Source organism: Magallana gigas, chromosome 8 (assembly GCF_963853765.1).
Source record: "Magallana gigas chromosome 8, xbMagGiga1.1, whole genome shotgun sequence".
NCBI lineage: Eukaryota > Metazoa > Mollusca > Bivalvia > Ostreida > Ostreidae > Magallana > Magallana gigas.
This window is the reverse complement of record NC_088860.1, coordinates 32,074,316-32,098,121: the sequence shown is the minus strand read 5'-3', so window position 1 is coordinate 32,098,121 and position 23,806 is coordinate 32,074,316. Positions and strand designations below refer to the sequence as shown.

At 34.8% G+C, this 23,806-nt stretch overlaps 1 protein-coding gene and 2 long non-coding RNA genes across 4 annotated transcripts; 1 reads left to right on the top strand and 2 right to left on the bottom strand.

Annotated features, from left to right (window-relative positions):
* Nucleotides 1–2,025: 2,025 nt before the first annotated feature.
* On the bottom strand, nt 2,026–17,594 carry LOC105331937 (uncharacterized). The gene is made up of 3 exons (XR_004602360.2): nt 17,444–17,594; nt 2,538–2,719; nt 2,026–2,151 (listed from the first exon to the last, which is right to left on the bottom strand). It is a non-coding gene; the product is annotated as an uncharacterized lncRNA (long non-coding RNA).
* Nucleotides 5,735–16,015, bottom strand: LOC136271055 (uncharacterized). Its single transcript, XR_010708847.1, has 2 exons — nt 15,363–16,015; nt 5,735–6,027 (listed from the first exon to the last, which is right to left on the bottom strand). It is a non-coding gene; the product is annotated as an uncharacterized lncRNA (long non-coding RNA).
* Nucleotides 17,595–17,723: 129 nt separating the features above from the next.
* LOC136270661 (uncharacterized) lies at nt 17,724–23,806 on the top strand. Of its 2 annotated transcripts, none has more exons than XM_066068998.1 (2): nt 17,724–17,971; nt 18,475–23,806. In XM_066068998.1, exon 2 carries the CDS (start codon nt 19,293–19,295, stop codon nt 23,781–23,783), a length of 4,491 nt encoding a protein of 1,496 aa, XP_065925070.1. In that variant the 5' UTR covers nt 17,724–17,971; nt 18,475–19,292; the 3' UTR covers nt 23,784–23,806. The 2 variants fall into 2 exon arrangements, with proteins under 2 accessions (XP_065925070.1, XP_065925069.1); XM_066068997.1 differs by having other exon boundaries at nt 18,451–23,806.

Here is a 23,806-nt window from a genome sequence, read left to right as displayed (position 1 = left end):
CTAAGCCAAGAAACATGAAAATTGCTCATCATTATAACCTTAGCTAAGGAACTAAATTAAACTATAATGCCAGTATGCATACATTTGCGACTGGATTTTCTCTTTCATATTTTGAGGAAATAGTTATAGTTCTCTACTGAAAAAAACCCAATCTCTTTTTATATTCCAGTAATCCCTACCACCATTAGAAATTGTTACGAACCGAAATATACCTAGATAACAATGCACATGTATATTGCATGTGACAGACGACCATTTTTACTAAAAAAAAAAACAACAGGTTTATGGCTCGCTTACCACATTTTATACATGTGCATGTATTTTTGTCTGGCCGAACGATTACCTACTGACATATATGTGGACAGACGTGACACGCTAGAATCGGACTGCTCTTGTCTTTAGGTTAGCCGACTAATTATGAGGAAATCTTACCTTCAATTCTTAACTATGTCGTATATTGTTAATATATCCTAGCCGCTATTTATTAGTCAGCGTTGTGGGATAATTCCGCCATTTTTTAACATTTTTTTCTTTGTTGATCATTTTTTCTAAAGAGACATTTTTCCTTCCGGGGGGTTAATAAGAAAAATAAACTTTGCAAATTTTGCTTTAATATGAATTCATATTTAATATTAAAAAAAAAACCATCTAAAATATTGAAAATTAATGTTAATTCATAACGTTCAAAATACAAACGAATGATAATTGTAAAATTTGATTATGTAATATGCATGCAGGTCAGGTATCTGTTTTTAAAAATGTGTTTCTTTAGACAACAAAAAGCAAGCACTAAATGTTTGTATTGAAAAGACAAGCAAGTGATTTATTATGTACCAAATGAATCCACCTTTCAAGCCATCGTGCATATCTTAAAATCACAAGACTTTGATTGGAGGAAAATTGGAATTCGCATTTTGTTGCGTATTTAGCAATGTTCTCTAGATCACATTAATTACCGTTTTTTAATGGTACATGCCACACAAAAATGGGCGTCATTCGCAAGAGGATTAGGTTTCTACGCCGAATACAATGTAGCTATGCAAAATCAGCCCTAACGGTATTGGAACTTAGCAAATCTTTGAATTCTTAGCGAGCGTTTCTAAACTCTGTTTGGTTGCCCTGATTTTTTTTTTTTTGCCTATATACCACAATATCGATCGGTCTTGGATGTAGAGTACCAGATATTGGGTATACAGAAGTGCATTAACAAGTGGATTTGACAATCTCCTTATCTTTCACTGTATCAACAATGTAATCTATTTGAAGCACTTGAGATTTTGCAATATGCCACACATTCGCATACATTGTACCCCTCACAGAGAAATCTTCTCGGAAGTTGTATGTTAATTGTAATTTGAAAAAAAAATCATTCAATTAATACTTACTATGTTTTTATAGTTTTTGTTTGTTTTAAATTTACATCGTTGACATAATGAAGTTGTTTGTATTGTCAATTTGCAAAGAACGATTCTGTACGCGCCGAATGACGTTTCACAATACTTTTCTATACAGCGAGAAAGACGTGTATATGCGTGTTTTATTAAAAAAAAAAATTTCGATTCATCAATTACATTTTGATTTTGAGCTTCCTTCGTAGTGATTTTTATTTTTTTTTCTTATCTTAACTTAAAGTGTACCTTGACGATTGAGTTTTACCATCGATCTCTCGATTTGAAGGCTTACTGAAAATACGAAAAACTTACAAAAAAATTAATATTTTTCTGAAATAAACTCACCGATTCACCTTTATTATTTTTTAAACCTTAATATGTTAGTGTATGTAGAATGAAAATACACTTACATTAAAAACATAAAATTTCACAACTTTATAACTGATATTATGCAATCATGAAGTTCGGGGAAATGTTGAAATATTTAAAAGTTTAATGTTAAACACATTTCGACTCCGTGAGAAAATGTGTATTCAGAAAACAAAGAATTTGGTCTTCATTTGTTGTAAAGTTGTGTGTTAATTCATTCTAATGTCAATTAATCAATGTATAAAAAGTACTTAACAACATCAAAGCATGTTTGCAAAAAAGCTTTTTATTCCACATTGAAGGATGTAAGGTGCTGTGGGAAATACATTCTGTACTTCCGGGTTAAGGGAGTTTGGATGAATACATTAATTTCTTCCTTCGCTGCTGGCTACTAAAAGAAAACAAAAACACTTTGCTAACCTTATTATGTCTGAAAATCGATTGATATTATTTTTCACATACGAATTTTTAAATATATAGAATGAAAAGGTCCAGCCGGTTTTTGATAGTTCTATTCTGAATCAATAAAATGCCATTTTGATCTTTGAATCTAAAATCAAACAATTAGGGGGAAAATGCAAAATGCATGTTTTTTTAGCAATTAATGTGTAGAGTTTTTTTCTTTTGTTTTTTTTTCCAGATGTTTACTTTTTAAGATATTCTGCGTATACGAAATCAAGATGAGATATCATCATTTTACTCTAAGAATATATCAAGTTACAAAAGAAAAGGAATATCTACAATGGTGTATAAAATCTACCCCTTCTGTATACGTACCTTAATCGTCGTCAAAGAAATCATCCGCATAGCCCCTGTAGTAGGGGTAAAAGAAAGGCGAGGGGTTGAAGCTGGGGAATCCATACTCAAAGAATCCGAAGGCTTCCGCCGACAGGGCTAGGAGAACCACTAGCAACACAGCGTACACAAGGCTGGTGAACGAATTCATATTCTGGGCAGCTCTGAGGAGAAATCCAAAGAAAAATCAGACGAAGAGTGACAATTTTTACAGTTCTATATAGTCAAGTTTGGCCAGTTTTGCAGCTCTTGGTAGCTCTGAGGAGAAATCCAAAGAAAACTCCGACCCGACGAGGAATGATAATTTTATAGATCTCTGTAGTCAAGTTTGGTCAGTTTTGCAACTCTTTGGTCAAGTTCGCTTGCATCCAAAAAGGAAACATAAGCTCTTGAGTCAAGATCACCTAACACAACTAATGTCAAGTAGGAACGCTTTTGTGGATATGTGCAATTAACAGATTCTATCACACAAGAAGTACTTAGTTCTTATCAAAATTAGCGCAAAGAAGTACTTATCATCTGGTCATGTCTCATCCAACGACTTTTGTAATAGGTTTCTATTCAGGGACATGTATATATTTATTGGAGTCGCAATCATCAAAATATCCTAGAATAGGTGCTATATATAGGCTGTTGATCATCTGTCCTTTTGGTCTGCATGCTATATCGTTAATTAATTATCTCTGAATAGTGGCAATTTCTAAATGAGACGACCTATGTTTATAATTGAATATGATTATACAGACACCCACTCTTCGATTAAACACATAACAAAAATCTTTCGTATGTATTATTTAATTTGTTCAGATATATACTGCGATTGTCATAGAGATGATAATAATAGTACATGCTCTATTTATATCAATGTTTAATATTATAAATAAAATAATAAAAACAACTAGACTCGATCTCGTTGCGAGCAACGAGTGGGTCTTCCGTCCAATTTTTGAATAGATAAGATTAAACTTATCAATTCAAAGATAAAATCATAGATCTTAGCGAAAAAAAGAGAAAAAAAAATTGCGGCACTCGAGGCTTGAACCCGGGTCGCCTGGGCCATGTCCACGACTATAACGACTGAGCTACTCGGACTCCGCTTCAGAACTTTGACGCTTAATTTCTCGAGAATGCCTTGATCGATTTTAAAACTAATTACATATTCTTAATCAGTAAAAGGGTCACTATAAGGTGTAAAAAAATCAAAGAAAAATATTAAAAAATAAAAAAGTCGAAAAATTTAATTTTTCAAATTTCCTTCCGGTGACGACCGGAAGTGACGGCGGACATTCTCTTGACCGAGGTACATTAGAAAAACGGTAGATCTATCATCTCTGAAAATTTCAGCTCTATATCTTTGCTCGTTTTTGAGAAACCCGACAGACAAAATTGACTTTTTAAAATCGTAAACGGACGATAACTTCCGACCGGAAGTGTATTTTCAAAAAATAAAAATTATATATCAGGTTTAGATAAAAACACGTTTATATTAAAAATTTGAGCGAAATCGACCAAGCCATCTCCGAGAAATCGTCTGCACAAAATCGGTAAGAAAAAAAAAGAATAATAATAAGAACTAGAGCAAAGCTCGTTGCAAAGCAACGAGTGGGTCTTCCGTTCATGTCAAGAGTAAAGCTTAATGTTCCTGCAAGAAGCAGAGTGTTTAAATCAATAACAAGAGCAACTTAAAGAAAAAGATAAAAATAAATACGAATGATACTATGTACGAATTAACAAAAACCTTAACGATTCTAAGAACGACTTAACAAAAATATAATTCCGAAGGTGTCAAAGAACTTAACAAAATTCGAATTATTTTTGGTACGAGTTTGAATTTTACGCTATTTTTGAAACCAAAAACGCAGAATCAAATGTCTGAAAAATCAATTTTTAAACCCCGATATCTGTTATGCATCGTCCGATTTAAAAACGGATTTTAGTTTTGTACTCATCATGAAAATTACCGTAGGTTACATATGTTTAATTTTTAATATTGAAAAACAATGAAAAACTAAAACAAGAGGCAAATGGGCCACATCTCTCACCTGAGGAACAATAGGTATGATAAAATCAGCTTAATGGGGTCACAATGCAAACTACCTGGACAATGTACAATAATACATGTAGATCCTGTATAAATAAAATCCATTTTCCCCCCTAAATATTTTTATGTTTATAATCATAAGTTCCTTTTCTAAAAGAAAGATTTTATATTGATTTTATAGTCATATCGCATGTTGAGTATTGCAGTTCTCAAAAAGATCCTTAACAATAGTTTATATATGTATTATTATATTATATTCATATACTCTGAACCTTCTTGTGAGGCCAAAGAACTGTCCTGGGGCCAAAGTCTTAACAATTATAAAGAATCATCTGGCTGATTAGTTTCAGAGAAGAAGATTTTTAAATATTTACTCTATATATTCCTATGTTAAACTTTGACCCCCCCCCCCACCCATTGTGGCCCAAACCTATCCCCGGGGTCATGATTTTCACAACTTTGTATCTAACACTACATGTACCTGAGGATGCTTCCACATACAAGTAAGTTTCAGCTTTCCTGGCTGATTAGTTTCTGAGAAAAAGATTTTTAAAGATTTTCTCTATATATTCCTAATATGTAAAAACCCATTCCCCCATTGTGACCCCACCATACCACCTGGGACTATTTGAACAAACTTGAATCTACACTACCTGAGGATGCTTCCACTTTAATTTGAGCTTTTCAGGCCTAATAGTTTTTGGGAAGAAGATTTTCAAAGATTTTCTCTATATATTCCTATGTAAAGCTTGATCCCCCTCTTGTGGCCCCTCCCTACCCACGGGGACCATGATTTGAACAAACTTGAATCTACACTACCTGAGGATGCCTCCACACAAGTTTAAGCTTTTCAGGCCGAATAGTTTTTGAGAAGAAGATTTTTGAAAAATACCAACAAATTTTTAATAATTCTCAATTACCTCCCCTTTAAAGAGGGCGTGGCCCTTCATTTAAACAAACTTGAACCCCCTTCACCTAGTGGTGGTGCTTAGTGCCAAATTTGGTTGAAATCTGCCCAGTGGTTCTTGAGAAGAAGATGAAAATATGAAAAGTTTACAACAACGACAACGACAAATTGTGATCAGAAAAGCTCACTTGAGCCTTTGGCTCAGGTGAGCTAAAAACAAAATAAAGGAAACATAATTGCATACTTTTATTGAAAAACAATTTTTCACAGCTAACAATTGTAAATTACTTTAAACAGCCATAATTTTGTTTGTTATAATTTCTTATCAAACACAAACCACAACAAGGCATGATGTTTTCTTAAAGTTCCATTACAGTAACTGTTCATGAATTATCCGATTTAATTTGAATTACTGGTAAATAGTCTGTAGAACACATTAAGGAATATGCATGTGGGTAGAGGTGACAGGTTAACCTCAAGAGCTGAAAAGAATCAACAGGTAAAAACCATGTGGCCACCAATAGCTGAAATTAAAATAATTAATAAGCTGTGTTAATAAATGTACCGGTACTAATAATAGCTGTGTTTACATTAACATATGCATAGTATTTCTGAAAAAAAAAATACACTGACCATGCAGTGTAATTAGTGTGACATATCCCGATACGTGACATTAGATGGCACGGGACAGTTTTTTTTATACATTTCATTGTAGCCTGGGGACGTGTGTCTTCGGAACCCTGTAACTAGAATTTCCTCAGTTCCCATTCACCACAAATACCTTTAATTCACTCTTTATAAGGCCAATCACCAATTTCTGAAGAAAATTACTAGTCAATTAACCTGTAAAATTTTCTACATACTGGTTTTTATGAGATTTTGACCCTTCCATATTTTGCTAATTTTTCATGATTTTTCAGCTTTTTAGACCTCCCCCAGCCAATTCCCTGCAAAGGGTTGACCTTCCGTACCATGTGCATGTTGCACCATCACATGTCAGAAACTTACCGGTGTATAGTTTATAATGCCCCGTCCACCTACTTTTCGTGTTATTTACCCTCCTGTCTGTAACTTGCATTTTCACTGTCTAAAGTCAACACAACAGTCATAGCCGCAGGTTTCGCAGTTTACTTCTGAATCTCATGTACCTAACATATGGGGCCTACATATTGAATATCAATTTCAACAAGAGACATCCCTCTAACTAATGATAATCATTAAAAATCATTTCATGAATTTTAGCAACACTCATAAGCCTTCAAGTACACCAACTCTCAATTTTACAAAAATATTGACGGGTACTTTATCCGTAAACTGTCCCTTGCTGCCTTTAACTTACACTAACATTCTCTGAAAAGTCATCTTGTCTTAAACTTACAAAGCTTATGCTATTCTGAGAAAAAGTATACCTCATTTTGTCAATTCCATTAAGGATTAAGAAAAATATGGCCATTTAAAGGAACCCAGCATTTCCACTTTCTTCTATTTAACACAGATTCATAGGGCTCTCCATAAATAAAGCATCTTTACCTAATCTTATAGTGGTCAACTGTTGTTCAACCTCCCTAAATAAGAAACCTTATTCAAAACTACATACATATACATGATATTATCATGACAAAAGCATCACATCACTTAGAAATACCCTTACATGTATACCCTCCCCCTATTTTTTGATTTTCCGAAGAAGCATAAGTTTGAACACTTTAACCTAATATTATGAAACTTGTGGCAATTCCCTTGAGTCATTTCTCACACATATTTAAAAACAACCATCACTGATATTGAAAATTGATCTTTTCTTGATAAATGGATGAAATGTAACATTTTTTTTCACAAAAAGACATGCAGCCATACATGTGATTTCTTGTTTTCATGAAACAGTAAGCTTATAATCATTTTTAGTGATTATCTTATTTATTCTGGTTTCTAGTCTCCTTTTAACTTTGCTAAAATAGTAAGACCTACAAGTGTGATGTCTGCTCTTAATTAAAATGAAATTCAAACACAACCGGGTACCTGGGGACGGATGAGAATTCCATGATAAATGTTCAAATTTTACATGTTTTCCTACATTTTTTATGCATATATACAATAAAAGGGTAAACATTTGTTGTTTCTTAGTCATTTCGAGAGTCATTATTATAGCAGATGTTATTTCAAGGTCAAATGTACATTTACATATCCAACATGTAATGGTAATGGAGACAATTGGAAAGAGGGGGTAGCTTTTTGAATTCTGTAAATATATCTAAAATATCACTTTTGGATAGGAAGGAGCAAAAACTTGAGTTTTTTGACATATTGTATACTTTGATAACTGCATTTGTCTACATGTGAATTTTATTTGAAAGAAAAATATGCTGTTTAAAAAAAATTGAGTTATGTAAGTCAGGTTGCTTAATGTTATTTCATGAAATCAGACAGCAAAATTGCTGCAAATTTATAATTTAAATAATTCAATTGATCAAAACTCTTTTACTGTGCATTATTAATTCTTATCTCGGTAATTAACTTAAGCCTATTAATTGTCATCAGGATAGGAAATACCTACTTTCTAAGCCAATTTACTCTAGTGGTGGTCATTCTACACATTTAAAAGGGATTTACTTCCCTTGTATATTATAGCTAATAAATCATGTAATGACATATATAACCAACAAAATCATCCATTTTCCCAAAATAGACTACTTTTGGTACAAAATCCACTCAAAATTACAGTTAAATGAGAAATCTGAAAATACCATGAAGTCTTGAAACTTACACTAACATTCTCTAAAAAGTCATCTTGTCTTAAACTTACAAAGCTTATGCAATTCTGAGAAAAAGTATACCTCATTTTGTCAATTCCATTAAGGATTAAGAAAAATATGGCCATTTAAGTGAACCCAGCATTTCCACTTTCTTCTATTTAACACAGATTTATAGGGCTCTCCATAAATAAAGCATCTTTACCTAATCTTTTAGAGGTCAACTGTTGTTCAACCTTCCGAAATAAGAAACCTTATTCAAAACTACATACATATACATGATATTATCATGACAAAAGCATCACATCACTTATAAATACCCTTACATGTATACCCTCCCCCTATTTTTTGATTTTCCTAAGAAGCATTAGTTTGAACACTTTAACCAAATATTATGAAATTTAAATGCTTCTATTCTGATCAATTGAATTTTTAAGCAGCGTGAAATTAAAACCATCGCAATTGATACTTTAGTCAAAATCATGAAATTTTAACACGGTGGAATTAAAACGACTTACAGTATTTCATCCGAACAGCCTCAAAGTATAATTTTCTGCTATACCATTTTTTTTAAATGAATTCTACTGGGTTTTTTTTTTTTTGCAAATAAATTTAGCGAGAATTTTTTTCTCTTTTCTTATTAATGACAGTTTTTAAAAACAATATCATGTTTAGTATGTATAAAATTCCATAAACAATTTTACAAAGCTTTGGATTTTAGTTGCACAATGAAAAAATGAGGGATTGCACGATAATACATGCTCATTTTCAAATTTAAAGCATTGTTGATTTCTTTTCCTAGATAGAGATATGCACAAAATGATGTTGCTCTGTGATGCTTTGCCAAGATTAAAAGCATGAGAGAGAGAAAGAGAGAGAGAGAGAGAGAGAGAGAGAGAGAGAGAGAGAGAGAGAGAGAGAGAGAGATCTGAGCACATGTAGTAAAAATTATTACATACATTTGTCTTACTGTAAAAATTGTTTACAATGTAGATGTGTTCTGCATGTAAAGTTTACCTAAAATGAATCAATAAAATTCAATATATATAAAAGATAAACTAATCTCAAAGAATTTACAATATTCTGTGAAATAATCAAATCTTGAGAAGAATGTTTTATAGATACCAGGGAACATTAACTTAAAATCTGAACTTAGAAAAGTTCTTTTCACCTTGCACTCTGTTTTACATGCTCTTTCACAGGCGATAATCATATATAACGGCGAGCCAGACAAAAGTTCTAATTTTAATTAGACTGAATATTTACCATGTCAAATATATTTATTAAAAGCACAAGCCTGTCTGGGTTCTTTAATTCATTAATTAAGTGGAGGTGATATGGTATTAAAGATCTGCTATATTCAAATATTTAGGGTAAAGTTATCATCATGCAAACATGCACTCTAATTACAACATTCTACTCTTGTGTGCCTTTGGACCCCTACCCCTTTTAATTGCACTGTTTTACAGTGGTGTGTTGTTCAATACAAAATAAGACATACATATACATAATAATAAATAGAAATTCAAAAAAGTAGTGTGCAAAACATATACGTGAAAATACATTGGACAGATAATATCGCGAGATTTCTCAGACTCAAATGCCCGCTTTTATATTGTTACGCACGTCAAAAGCGGGGGTGATACTAAAACAAGTCCCACGGAGAAAACAAGTCCCACGTAAGTCCCACGTAAGTCCCACGGCAAATGCGGCTATATATCGATATAACTATGATTGATTATGATTAAATGTGATAAAATAATCATAATTGAGACAACAAAATATTTCTATAAGTTTTCATTACGGATTTATCGACGAAAAATCAAAGCTGTTGGTAAAGATAGATAACTCGTACGTAGAATTCATACGGCAGCAGAAGAAATCTGTATACCCGCTGTTTATTGATGGATAATTCAAAATTTCTTTGACAAAATAAAATCTAATAGCAATAAAAAAAAATGACTTTATATTCATTAAATAACGCAAACTAAGTAAAAGTTGGGTAAGTAGACAACTCCTACGCAGAATGCATTCGCAGCCGAGAAAAGAGCACACCTGCCGCTTACCCATGTTACCCGATGGGCGATCTGAATGTTTTACTTTTATTTTCTAACATATTAAAATTGATAGAAAAAAATACCACATTTATTGATTAACACTCACTAAATTAGTAAAAATCATGAAAGTAAATAAAAAAAAGTAAAAAATTAAATTAAAAATTACGCATAATCCATAATCTAAACAACTAATTGCTAATTTTTTTATTTTATTTATTTATTATTTTTTTTGGTATGTTACTCTTTTATTTCATTGTACTAAAAATGCACAGATAAAATTATTAATTTCTTTACGCAAATTTAAAAAAAAACCGCGAATGACTTAAAAATAAAGGGAAAACTCTAACACAGAATTCTTACGACTGTGGATTTAATATGCACGCCTGCCATTTATAGTTATGTCATTTTATTTGTAAATTATTTCAGATGGCTGTAAAGTTAACATTTTGCCTTATGATTATGTTCAGAAGAGAAGTTTACTTATTGCTGTGATTAATTTATTATATTACATGAAGTTGGGTGATACGAGTTTTATATAGTCCGTATATCACTCCTTATAAGTTTGACCCAGTTCTGTTCTCTTTAAGAACTGTCATGTTGTAAATTTTGAATTTACTGGGTGGGTTTAAATACAAAATTTACACATGTTGGAAATTTTTTATTTACACCCACCCAGTAAATTCAATATTAACAACATGACAGAACCATGCGTTCATTCCGAGTATTTTTGGGGGGGGTAGGGGGGTATTCAGGTTTGTCGGGGAGGGGGTCGAGGCATATTTTTGGTCATTTTACGATGAAAATTTACGATTTTTTTCCGGGGGGGGGGGATTCCACCCCATCCTCCGAATCCCATCTAGATTAGTTCATGAAAAGTCTGTTAGTGGAGAAAATCTTCCTAAAAGTCAAAGAAAAAATCTTGCATCTACTCCAAAAAAAAAAAAAATGATGACTGAAATAAATATTTGATGGAAGTTCATGAGTTATACTAACATATACATGTATTGTTATTAAATTGTTATTGTCAGCAAGAACATTCTAGACTACGGCAGCTTACCGTTCACGAGACTGTTCCACAATCTTTGGGTCTAAAGACCAACTCTGTTTTAAATGGGTTTTTTTTCTACATAATGAATGAAAAATCGTGTTTCAAAACTAGAAACCAGTAGAGAACGTCATATTTTTCGAAACCCTTGTGATAAAAGAGAAGGCTTTGAAAACATGTATAAATATATAGTTGTTTGCTTGTCAATTTTCAGCAAGGAATCAAGCTGTTTTCTCGAGATTTCCATTATATTCCCCCTATTTATTCGGAAACCTATCGAATTATTCATAATAACAGGCACGTAGCATCGTTTTGGAAAGGGGGGGGGGGGCAGACTCATCCAAAAAATCTTGACAAAAAGGGGGGGGGGGGGAAGTTTCCAAAAATCTGATAAAAAGAAAGTCAAGAATAATGCAAGAATAATGCATGGCTGCATTACCAAATATTATTGATTTTTTAATGTATATACATGTATTTATTGACATGTGCATGTTTTTTATACGACAAACAATCATTCACTTCACTTTCCCTCAAACGGTTACACGCAGAGTTTTGTATAAAAGAAGAAAAAAAAAAGAAGCGGGACCATTGTCACAATCTGAACACGAACACGTTGATTAATGTATTTTTTTTATCTCTATAAATCATGTACTAATTACAAAATAACTTGCACATTATTTCCTTTACTACTTTACTATAATATTTGGGGCTAGTGGATGGGGGGGGGGGGGGGGCTACATGTCCAAAGATGATTGTTGATCGTTGGCTCTACCTATACACGTGTATATATACACGTGTTAGTTTCTTGTATATTCTGTGTGAATTGAACGGTTTTTTTGTCGCTTAAGAAACAATAGACCTTTACCTACCTGTATATTGGGAGACGACCGTGAAGCACACCGTGTACACAACTCCCACCCCATCTCTCTCTCTCTCTCTCTCTCTCTCTCTCTCTCTCTCTCAATCAAATGTTTTTGGTGACTAGGAAAAATAACAGTTATGAACGAGTAGATCTACGAAACACAAAAAAGTTATGGTTCAAAATACTATGCAGTCCACTTTTATTATTCCCGTTGATAGAGCAAGGTCGCTACATGCAACAGAATTATCAGAGTTTCTGACACCCAATTAAAACTTATATGTATTCTATATGAAATTGAAGACGAATAACACTCAATCCTTATACATGCTTATATATCTCATGTACACTTACACTGAACACTTAATCAAAAAATATTATAAGCCATCAGTGTTTTAACAAGTCAAACTTAAGTATAATTTCTATAGTACATTCATAACCATAAACATTTAAACATGTGTGTTACTATCTTTGAGAAGCTTATAAAATACAGAAAAACAAAATTGTTTTTGTAAAGGAAAGTATAATTCATTATTATTTACGAAACAGACCAGACATATATTAACCAAGAAGATTGCCATGTCATTGAGTTGAATCATTTTACAACGTTAAACATTGAACCGGGTGCTTTTTTTCATCCATTGAAAATTGAAACCAAAATATACCCGGTTACATTCGTTACACTGATATTATGCAATGTAAAATTTTGCTACAGTCTTATGAATGACGTATGTCATACATGTATTTGTTTTTAGAAACAAAATTAGGACTTGATAATTTACATATAGTTTGGTGAACTAGGCAGTGAAAGTCTTACATCTAGATATGAAAAATAACAGGCTAACGTACTTGTGTAAGCATTCCAGATTTTATAATTATTTGTTCTCCAAAATTCATAATTTTAGTTTTATATGGAGAAAGAATATACGTTTAAAGCAAAGTGCACGTACATTTTCGTATATACACAATCAGTTCTGTACAATGTTAGTAACTGTTTACATCTTGAAAAACTTGGAGAAGATGTAAGAATTTTTCCTTGGCTTCGTAGATGATTTTCGATCACATACTTTTCATGAGCTGAATCTAGATGGGATTCGGGGGTGGGGGAGGGGGAGTTGGAGTTCCGCCCCCCGTGGAACAAATCAAATTTCTTAAATTTCCTCGATCCCCTCCCTTAACAAACCTGAATATACCCCTCAAAAATATTCTGGATGAACGGATGGTTTTTATTACGTTTTAATATTAATAATAATCATGTATATACGAGGGTTATTAGAAAAGTTCGCGGACAAGTTGACTTGTGAGCGGACTTTTTACATGATACTAGCGAAACTTTTCAGATTTAACTTTTATTTTCTAAGAAATATGAAACGATTTGTTTGTTTTAAATGCACCATAAAAAATATACAGCTTAATTATTTGATGAATATGCTTCACGGAGCATGTCATTTTTTTTTTTATTTTGTACGCATTTTTCCTTATTAAGAAAATGTACCGTTGAAGTGAATAAAAATAAACGATATTTCATATGACATCACAATAACTTATGAGGGTCATTTTATGAAAGTTTTAAGTTGAAGAATTTCTGACCGTTTCATTGCCGAACTTGGACGAACAACGCTTGAAAAATGAGTCAACAACTTTGACGTCTGTTATATTTATGGACATCTTGGAGCACCGGGCCGTCATTTAATTTTGTATGCACGCAGGAAAATTCCCGATGGAGACCATGGGTTCTTATATGAATGCTACTTTTTTTTTTTTATATAGGAAAAACGTTTACAACTTGAATCACAGAGGTTTAAAAATGGAAAAACTGTTTTTTAGCCCTTGCAGCACCCCCCCCCCTTACAGCCGGGATCTTGCACTTATAGATTTCGCTTATTTACCTCATCTAAAGTCGAAACTGCGTAGACAGAAATTTTTGGACCTAAATGATCTACGATATGCCACAAAAGGCATTATACAAAAGCTTGACAAATAATGGTATGAACGTGCATTTTTTAAATCAGTTAAATGTCTTAAAAAGAGTGGGGAACTGAAAGGTGTTTACTTTGAAAAAATCTAGAGTAACATGTTTGACTTTCAGTTGTTTAACGTCACCTGACTTCGTGGAAATATGAAATATTGCTCCGTAAATCTAATTCACGCAAAGTAAAAATCGCTGTATCTTTTGGAAAAAAAAAATTAAATTCATATGATTTTTTGCATACTTATTTTCAAATGGTAGTCATTTAATAAAACGTACGCCATCCTACAAAGTTCACAGTAATTTTGCCGTAAATCACTGTCCGCGAAGTTTTCTAACAACCCTCGTACGTACAGTTGATTAAAAAAAACAAAATAAGGTAATGAAAAAATCATATTAATATAGAATTACCCTGTATTTATCAGATTCAGTGGCATTATTTGTCACGTACCGGTATATAGGTATTCGACAAGGGTAATTTAAGCGTACACATGTACATTCCTTCAGGCTTGTGTGTTTCGTATAGACTAGTTCTTAAATCTTTCACTGTATTATAATTTATCATAAAAGCCTCAGTGACAGGCATAATAATTTTTTTTTTTATTAATATGATCATTTTTAAGTTAGAAAAAATAAAACATTAAAATAACCCATCAGGTAGGTGGCAGGAGTGCTCTTTTCTCGGCGGGCGAATGCATTCTGCGTATGAGTTGTCTACTTACCTGATTTTTACTTAGTTTGTGTTAATTAATGAATATAAAGTGAACTTTTTACTGCTATTAGATTTTATTTTGTTGGAGAAAATTAAAATTATCTATCAATTAAACGGCGGGCATATAGATTTCTTCTGCTACCGTATGAATTCTACGTACGAGTTATCTACCTTTACCAACAGCTTTGATTTTTCGTCGATAAATCCGTTATAAAAGCTTATAAAAATATTTTGTTGTGTGAATTAATATTATTTTATCACATTTAATCATAATCAATCATAATTATATCGATATATAGCCGCATTTGCCGTGGGACTTACGTGGGACTTGTTTTCCCCGTGGGACTTGTTTTAGTATCAGCGCAAAAGCGGAGGTTAGAGTCAGAGAAATGTCGGATTAGATTGAAAAGTGCACAAACACTTTGAAAAGAAAAAGTCAATACGACATATCCTGTATTGAAACATACCTTTATAATCTGTCATACGTTAGTTGAGCTGAAATTTCCACTATCGCGGTCTTGCAGGCCATTCTTCTGACACACCGCTATCAGCTGTTGTTCGCGGTCAAAACATGGCGACTTGACATGGGGAATCGTACGATAATTATTTCGATTAAAACTAATAAGACTAATAAAAACTAACAACGTAATTATCGATCGAAGTAAGGAAATCGTTTCGATAAACACTCTGATTAACTATATAAAAAAGGAGTTCGGTTTTATGACCTGTACGAAATCTTTTCAGCGGGAGTTACTTTCAGTGGGAAGTTTGCACTATTTTTTAAACCAATAACGAGGAATCCACATTTCCGGAAAAATCAATATTTAAACCCCGATATCTCTGCAATGCAGTATCCGATTTTAAAACGAATTTAAGTTTTGTATTTAGCTTTGCAAACTATACAATATGCATATAATTTTATGTGTTTTATAAAGTTTTATGACCAGTACGAATTGTTACAGTAGAAGTTACTTTCAGTGTGAATTTTGCACTATTTTTGAAACCAAGAACGCGGCATCAAAATTTCCGGGAAAATCAGTTTTTAAACCCCGATATCTCTGTAATGCATCCTTCGAATTTTAAACGGTTTTCAGCATTAGATTCAGCTTAAAAATCTCTACAAAATACGTATACGTTTTTTGTTTGATCAAAAAAATCAATTTTTCGAAAAATTTGATTCGCTTCCAGTTTCGACCGGAAGTGACGGATTTTTATTATATAGCCTCATTACAGAGGTAAATTGACCAAATCACAACCATTGAAAATTTCAAGCCTTTATCTTAAAGCGTTTTTGAGAAAACTCCCGGACAAAATCACTTTTTTAAAATTTAAAAAATGACGTAACGTCAAAACTGAAGTGACGTTGTCTTTCAAACTTTAACATCTTGGAGGGACGATAACTTGCTAAAATCTCTGGAAGTTTCATTGAAATCGGTTGAAAACTTTTTGAGTTATGAAGCAAATAAGGAGTCAGAAAAAAAAGAAAAAGTATAATAATAATAAAAAGAAACCGAAGAAAAACAAAAGGGTCTTCCGTTGGAAAACGGAAGACCCTAATAAGAAAAGTGAAAAAGAAACAATAGAATAATAGAAGGGTCTTCCGCTGAAGACGGAAGACCCTAATTTCATTCCTATTGTATAGTTGCGTGTACACTGTAATCTGTTAAATCGATCACCTTGCTTTAAACATGAACGTTTCAAAAACTAAAAAAAAAACTTGTAATATGTTTATTCAAAATATTAAAGCATAGAAAAAAATAATTAAGAGAGTTGGATGTCCATGGTCTTATTAATGACTATTAAAGCCTCCTTTAAAAAAGCTGTCTATAAAATGAAGGAAAATTTTAAAAATTTGATTTGAAGAGCAAAATGTTCAATACTTTTTAGGTTAGTCTGGTGGATAAATTTTGATCGCAAAGCTTGATTATAAATATTTCATATCGGTAACGAAGAGGGGTGTTTTTTTTCCACAGATTAAAATCATATAGAGCGAAATTTTCATTTAGTATTTTCTGCACTGTCAGATAACGTAAAAATAAAAATGAAATCAATAAAATCGAGCATTCATTTGCTATTCTTAGGCTACGTGTGTAATATAAGTCGATGAATTATGAACTTTCGACAGAGTTACAGGAACTGTCGATTAGTTAGTCAACAGAGACACTCGAGATACTGCACGCTCTATAAGAAGTGAACAGGGGGAAAAGCAGAAACCTGAGCACGCGCTGTGGTTCTTCAAATATTTGATTTCGTCTCCAAACGGGTTAAAAGGCTGATATTTTGTTTAAGAAACGCCAAAAAGAGAGAAAGGATTCTTCTTGAAAAATGTGCATGTCACGATAAAGGCACTTAAAGAGTTTAAACATTTGAAAGGTTGTCAGTCTTTTAAAAGGTTAGAGTTTCACTTAGCAACATCTGAAGATTATGTTTAAAATGTTTTTGAGGGAGACGTTCATCTTAATCAATGAATGATCGAAAAAAAAAAATAAACCAAATATTAAATCTATGGATGAAAACTTTTAAGATTAATCAAAGTTAGTCTGCTTACCTGGTTTCCTAACGTGCGGACCAAATCGAATCGATCGATATTTTGAATTGATTGGTCTTAAATATGCCATCGGATGACGAATCGATGCCCCGGTCATTGATGGTAATACAAACGTCGTCTTGTGCGCGAGCCTTGGTCTGTAAGGGGCAGCTGTCACATGGAAGTTTTTATTTTACCAAATGAGGAAACCGCCCAAATTTATTCATAAAAGATGATAGTGAACAACTTGCGTTATATCTTTGTGCAGACAGTTATGTATAAATCATTGGTCTATATCATCATTGTAACAATCACTTGTATACTAGCACCAGGCTAGCTTCGTGGCCCTTTGATTTTGTAAGTCGGGTTACCCATAAGTCTTTGCAAATGCGCAGTCAGGTAGAACCGCTGACACCTGGTCATTCCCGGGTTGGCTGCCGTGTAACGAGACACGATTTTGAGGGCAGCTCTTGTTTGCTGTACTGAGCGATATTGCAGCATGCATTGTGCATGAACCATGTTATAAGTGGGCACGGATAGCAGACCGTGGTAAGTATATGTTATCAGTTTTATTCAGTATTTTTGTGTATTCGACTAGTAATTCTTGTTTATTGAACTAAATATAACCTTGGCCAGCGTTCACCTGTTAAACTTACCTGTGTGAGCAGTCGAGCGTATCTTTTGCGTGGAAGTTTAAATACCAGTTTTATACTATCGATAAAGCCTTGTAATAGAATTGTATAGCTTTGAACGTTATTCTATGCGTATTTTTTTGTATTAGATAAAACTTGCTGATTTATTTAAATGTCTTGGGCGGAAGTGATTCTCCGGAACTTATTGACCGGAAGTGTGCGCGACCGGAAGTGTGCGCGATATTTATTTTGTTATTATTTACATGTTGCTATGAAACATAACTTTGTTTACATATTAGTGACAGACACTTATCATATGATTATTTTATTCAAGTATCATCATATCTTGCCACACTCAGGTTGCCTACATATACTTATAACTGTAATAAATTGTAGCGTTTTGACTTGGTCATACATCAGTGAAGGTCCAGTTGGGATAACCACCCCGATGTTCAACACCACCACGGTTCCTAAGTTCCAGGACCACAGCCCTGAAGGATTCCACGGCGGGGATACTGGAGAGAAGTGAAGTCTACTCCGTGACATCGGCGATGATTTGAAATAAAAGCAGATATCCGATCGAGATAAGTGATCGCGTGACTTGGAACACGAATGATATGATAGATATTAAGTGATTGATATGTGAACAGTTGAAAATAAGTTTTGGAGTGGCAACCATGTTTAGAACTTAAAGAAAACTATTATATACCGGTTCGTCTGTCTGTCAAAAAAGGTTTTTTTTATATTCATAGATAGTATTTTTTTTTTATATAAGTTTGTTAAAGTAGGGTTATTAATTACTGCAAATTGAATGAGTATGGGGTGTGAGCGAGTATGGGTGTGAAAGTGTTATTGTAAATATATTTCATTTGTTCTTTTGTTAATAAATTTATAAACCTGAAGTTGTCTTAACTGTTATTTGGAGAACGCCTGGCTCATCCACGTTACAATTGGTGGCAGCGGTGGGATGACGATCAGTTCTTCTCCAAATCATTTAAGATTGCTTCAAGGGTGAAGGTTTGCCAATTCTAAATATCACTTGTAATTTCATTGAATTGTTAGGTTCAGTCAATAGTCACAAGTTGTTGCTGATATTATCTTTGGAGGTGAGTAAAAGTATGGTACACCCATAAATTAGTTAAAGGTGGGTTTCTTAGATTAAAGATAAAAGTGAAAGTATATAGACAAAGAGAGCTGTAGATATTCAGGTATACAGGTTCATTACAGTACTTACCGCCATGTCTACTATAGCAGAAATGAAGGATCTCCTCGACTTGGGTGCTCAGATGGGACTGAAAGATGAAGACTTGAAGACATTCGTCCGCGAGGAGCAAGCTAGAATGCGTGATGACAGAGAAAAAGAACGATCTGAAAGAGAAGCTGAAAAGGATCGTGAATTCCAGTTACAATTAGAAAAAGAGCGCAGTGAAAGAGAGCGTGAAGAACGACAACATCAGTTAGAACTAGAAGAGAAAAGAGAACTTCATGCTGTGTCCGAGCATAAACGTAAAATGCAGGAAATCGAAGTGGACCATCAATTCCAAGCACTTGCGTCAGAACGATCTCACAGAGTTGCGTTGGAATCTACACATGTGACAGAAAATCATCAACCTGTGAAAGGCCCGAAACTTCCAGCATTTGATGAATCTAAAGACAATATTGACGCTTACATCCAACGTTTTGAAAGATATGCAAGAGCTCAGAACTGGAACGTCGGTAACTGGGGATCTCACCTTAGTGCTCTCCTAACAGGAAAAGCGTTAGATGTGTTCGCAAGACTTCCACCTGCGAGTGCACTCAATTATGAGGAACTCAAAGAAGCTTTGTACAAACGTTTTGAAATGACTGAAGATGGATTCAGAAAGAAATTCAGAACATCCAAACCAGATGGAAGCGAAACATTTTCCCAATTTTCATCACGGATTGACAATTACCTTGGTCGGTGGATCGAACTCTCTAAAATTGAGAAAACATTTGATGGATTAAAGGATCTGTTTCTCCGAGAGCAGTTCATTCTGTGTTGTTCAAAGGAACTTTCATTATTTCTTAAGGAAAGGATTCCCGCAACTGTTCAAGAAATGGCACGTTATGCAGATCAATTCGCAGAAGCAAGGGCAACAACGTCTTCGTTCGTAACCCAGAAACCTGTGGGATTCGACAGAAAGCCGCAGTTTAATTGTCAGCAACAATCTAGAAGTCAAGGGACACCAGGGAGTCAAAGGGGACAATGCTATGTGTGTGGTAGATACGGACATAAAGCTGTCGAATGTACATCCGGAACCTACACACCAAACAGACAATCAAGTAATATTCACAAGGGAAAAGATGAATCGAAACAAGTTCGTTTTTGTGATGACAATCGTAACTCAAACCATTATAACAACAGGAACAGAGTTCCAAGTCCTATGAGATATTCACCTTCCTTTCGTGATCGCGATAGAAACTATGGAAATCAGTGGCAGGGAAGGAATCGTCAAGGATCATCAGTTGTTGAAGCACAGAAGCAAATGTCACACGTCAATGACTGTAAGATAATCCCAGAGACTGTTATGCCGATAGTCAAGGGTTGTGTTGGTGACAAAATTGTGAACGTACTCAGAGACACTGGTTGTGGTGGAGTAGTGATAAGGAAAAACCTTGTGAAACCAGAACAGATGACAGGCCAAATTCAGAAGTGTGTTTTGGCAGATGGTAGTGTGGTCGATGCTGATGTGGCAGAAGTAGAAGTGGATTCACCGTACTACTCCGGAACTGTTGTCGCTTGGTGTTTCGAAAACCCATCGTATGATTTGATTTTGGGCAATATCGAGGGCGTCAGAAGAGCAGATGACCCAGACACATCGTGGATATTGGCTAACGGATCGACTACAGCAGTGCAAACTCGTAGCCAGTCGAAGAAACAGAGCCAGTCTTATAAACCTTTGCGAGTTCCAAGTGCATTGGCAGATGTATCTCCAGAGGAATTTCTTAAAGAACAACAAACAGACACAACTCTGGATAAATTCAGAACTCTAGCCAAAAAACAGCCAGTGAAAACATATAGTGATGGAGGATCAACCAAAATATATGAGCGGAACAACTTGTTATACAGAGAGTTTAGCAGTCTAAAAGTTTCGAATGGAAAATTGTTTCATCAGTTGATCGTACCGAAGAAATACCGACACTTTGTAATGAAACTTGCGCACGAAACACTGATGGCTGGACATCTAGGGGTGAAGAAAACTATCGACAGAGTTACATCAGAGTTTTATTGGCCTGGAGTTCAAGCGGATATTCGACGATTCATCAGTTCCTGTGATATCTGTCAACGAACAACCCCAAAAGGCAAAATTCCTCCTGTTCCACTAGGTCGTATGCCTCTAATTTCAGAACCATTTCACCGAGTTGCCGCAGATATTGTGGGACCGCTAGAACCAAGAACGACAAAAGGCAATAAGTACATCTTGACGATTATCGACTTTGCAACACGCTATCCTGAAGCAGTTGCATTGTCTGGCATAGAGACTGAACGAGTAGCAGAAGCTTTAGTTGACGTATTCAGTCGTGTTGGAGTACCTAGAGAAATCTTAACAGACCAGGGAACACAGTTTACATCAGATGTAATGAAAGAAGTCAGCAGGCTACTGTCATTGAAACGAATCACGACAACTCCCTACCACCCTATGTGTAATGGTCTGGTGGAAAAATTCAACGGCACTCTTAAACTAATGCTTAAAAGGATGTGCGCCGAAAGACCCAAAGACTGGGACAAATATCTGAACGCTTTACTGTTCGCATATAGAGAGGTACCGCAAGAAAGCTTGGGTTTCTCACCCTTTGAACTTCTATATGGACATTCAGTGCGTGGTCCCATGAAAATTCTGAAGGAATTATGGACAAAAGAAATACCTGATGAAGATGTGAAATCAACATACCAGTATGTGATTGACCTCCGAGAAAAGTTAGAAGAAACATGCAAGATTGCACATGAACAGTTAGAAAAAGCACAAAAGAAACAGAGACACTATTACAACAGAAAGACAAAGGTCAGACAGATGAAAGTTGGTGACAAAGTTCTGATCCTTTTGCCAACTAAGTCAAACAAGCTATTGATGCAGTGGAAAGGACCATATGATATCGTTGAGAAGTTGGGAGATATGGACTACAAAGTTAACGTTGACGGTAAACTGAAGACTCTCCATGCAAACTTACTGAAGAAATATGTTGAGAGAGATGATGAGTGTCGTGGCGTCTTAACTGCATGTGCTGTATCTGTTATTGACTGTGACGATGAAGACACCGATGAAAATCAAGAGTCCATTGTGTTACCTCCTGCATTTCAGACAGAAACCTACAACGACATCAAGATCTCAGAGCAGATTACTCAAGTTCAGCTTGAAACAGTAAAGACTCTGTGTGAATCATTCAGTGATGTTCTGACAGATCTACCCGGAGCAACAAATTTGGTGGAACACAAGATTGACGTGACAACAACTGAGCCAGTTAGAGTAAAGCAGTACCCTTTACCGTTCCATACAGAAAAGACAATAAAAGAGGAAGTGGAAAAAATGCTCCAGTTGAAGGTCATAGAGCCATCATCTTCACCTTATTGCGCACCAGTAGTCATAGCTAGAAAAAAAGATGGCACGAACAGATTTTGTGTGGATTTTAGGAAACTCAACAGCATAACTGTCTTTGACTCAGAACCGATGCCGAATCCCGAAAGTATATTTGCAAAGATGTCAGGGAAGAAATACGTGTCGAAAATTGATCTTAGCAAAGGATACTGGCAGGTGCCAATGGAGAGACAAAGTAAACAGCTCACGGCATTCACAACACCAGTCGGTTTATTCCAGTTTACAACCATGCCGTTTGGGTTAGTAAATGCCCCAGCAACATTCAGCAGACTTATGAGAAAGCTACTTCAAGACATGGATGACGTAGACAACTTCATTGATGATATTATGGTGTTCACCGACACTTGGGAACAACATCTTGATGTACTACGTGAACTGTTTGCTCGTCTACGGAGAGCAGGACTAACAGCTAGACCATCCAAATGTTTTATTGCTTACCCAGAACTGGATTGCCTTGGACACGTCATTGGTCAACAGCGATTACAACCTGAAGTGGAGAAAATCGAGTCTCTCAAAAATTCACCAATTCCCCAAACAAAGAAGCAAGTCCGTTCATTCTTGGGATTAGCTGGATTTTACAGAAAGTTCATACCGAACTTTTCTGCCATAGCAATTCCATTGTCAGATCTTACCAAGAAAGGACAGCCTAATAAAGTGAAGTGGAGTGATAGTGCACAGCTGGCATTTGACACGCTTAAGCAACTATTGTGTGCGAGACCAATCCTCAAATTACCAGATTTTACGGAGAAATTCATTTTGCGCACCGATGCCTCAGAAGATGGGATTGGCGCGGTGTTACTGCAAACTGAGAATGAGGAAAAATTACCGGTAGCGTATGCTAGTCGGAAACTTAAGAACAGTGAGAAGTCTTACGCTGTAATAGAGAAAGAATGTTTAGCTGTGGTTTGGGGCATACAAAAGTTTCACCAGTACTTGTATGGGCAAGAATTTATCCTTGAAACAGATCATCAACCCCTAACCTACTTGAACAAGTCAAAAACGGAGAACTCTCGATTGATGAGATGGGCGCTTCAACTTCAGCAGTATCGTTTTCGAATAGTGGCGATAAAAGGGAGCGAAAACGTTGGGGCAGACTACTTGAGCCGCCAGTGATGAAATCCAGTAGACAAGATAAG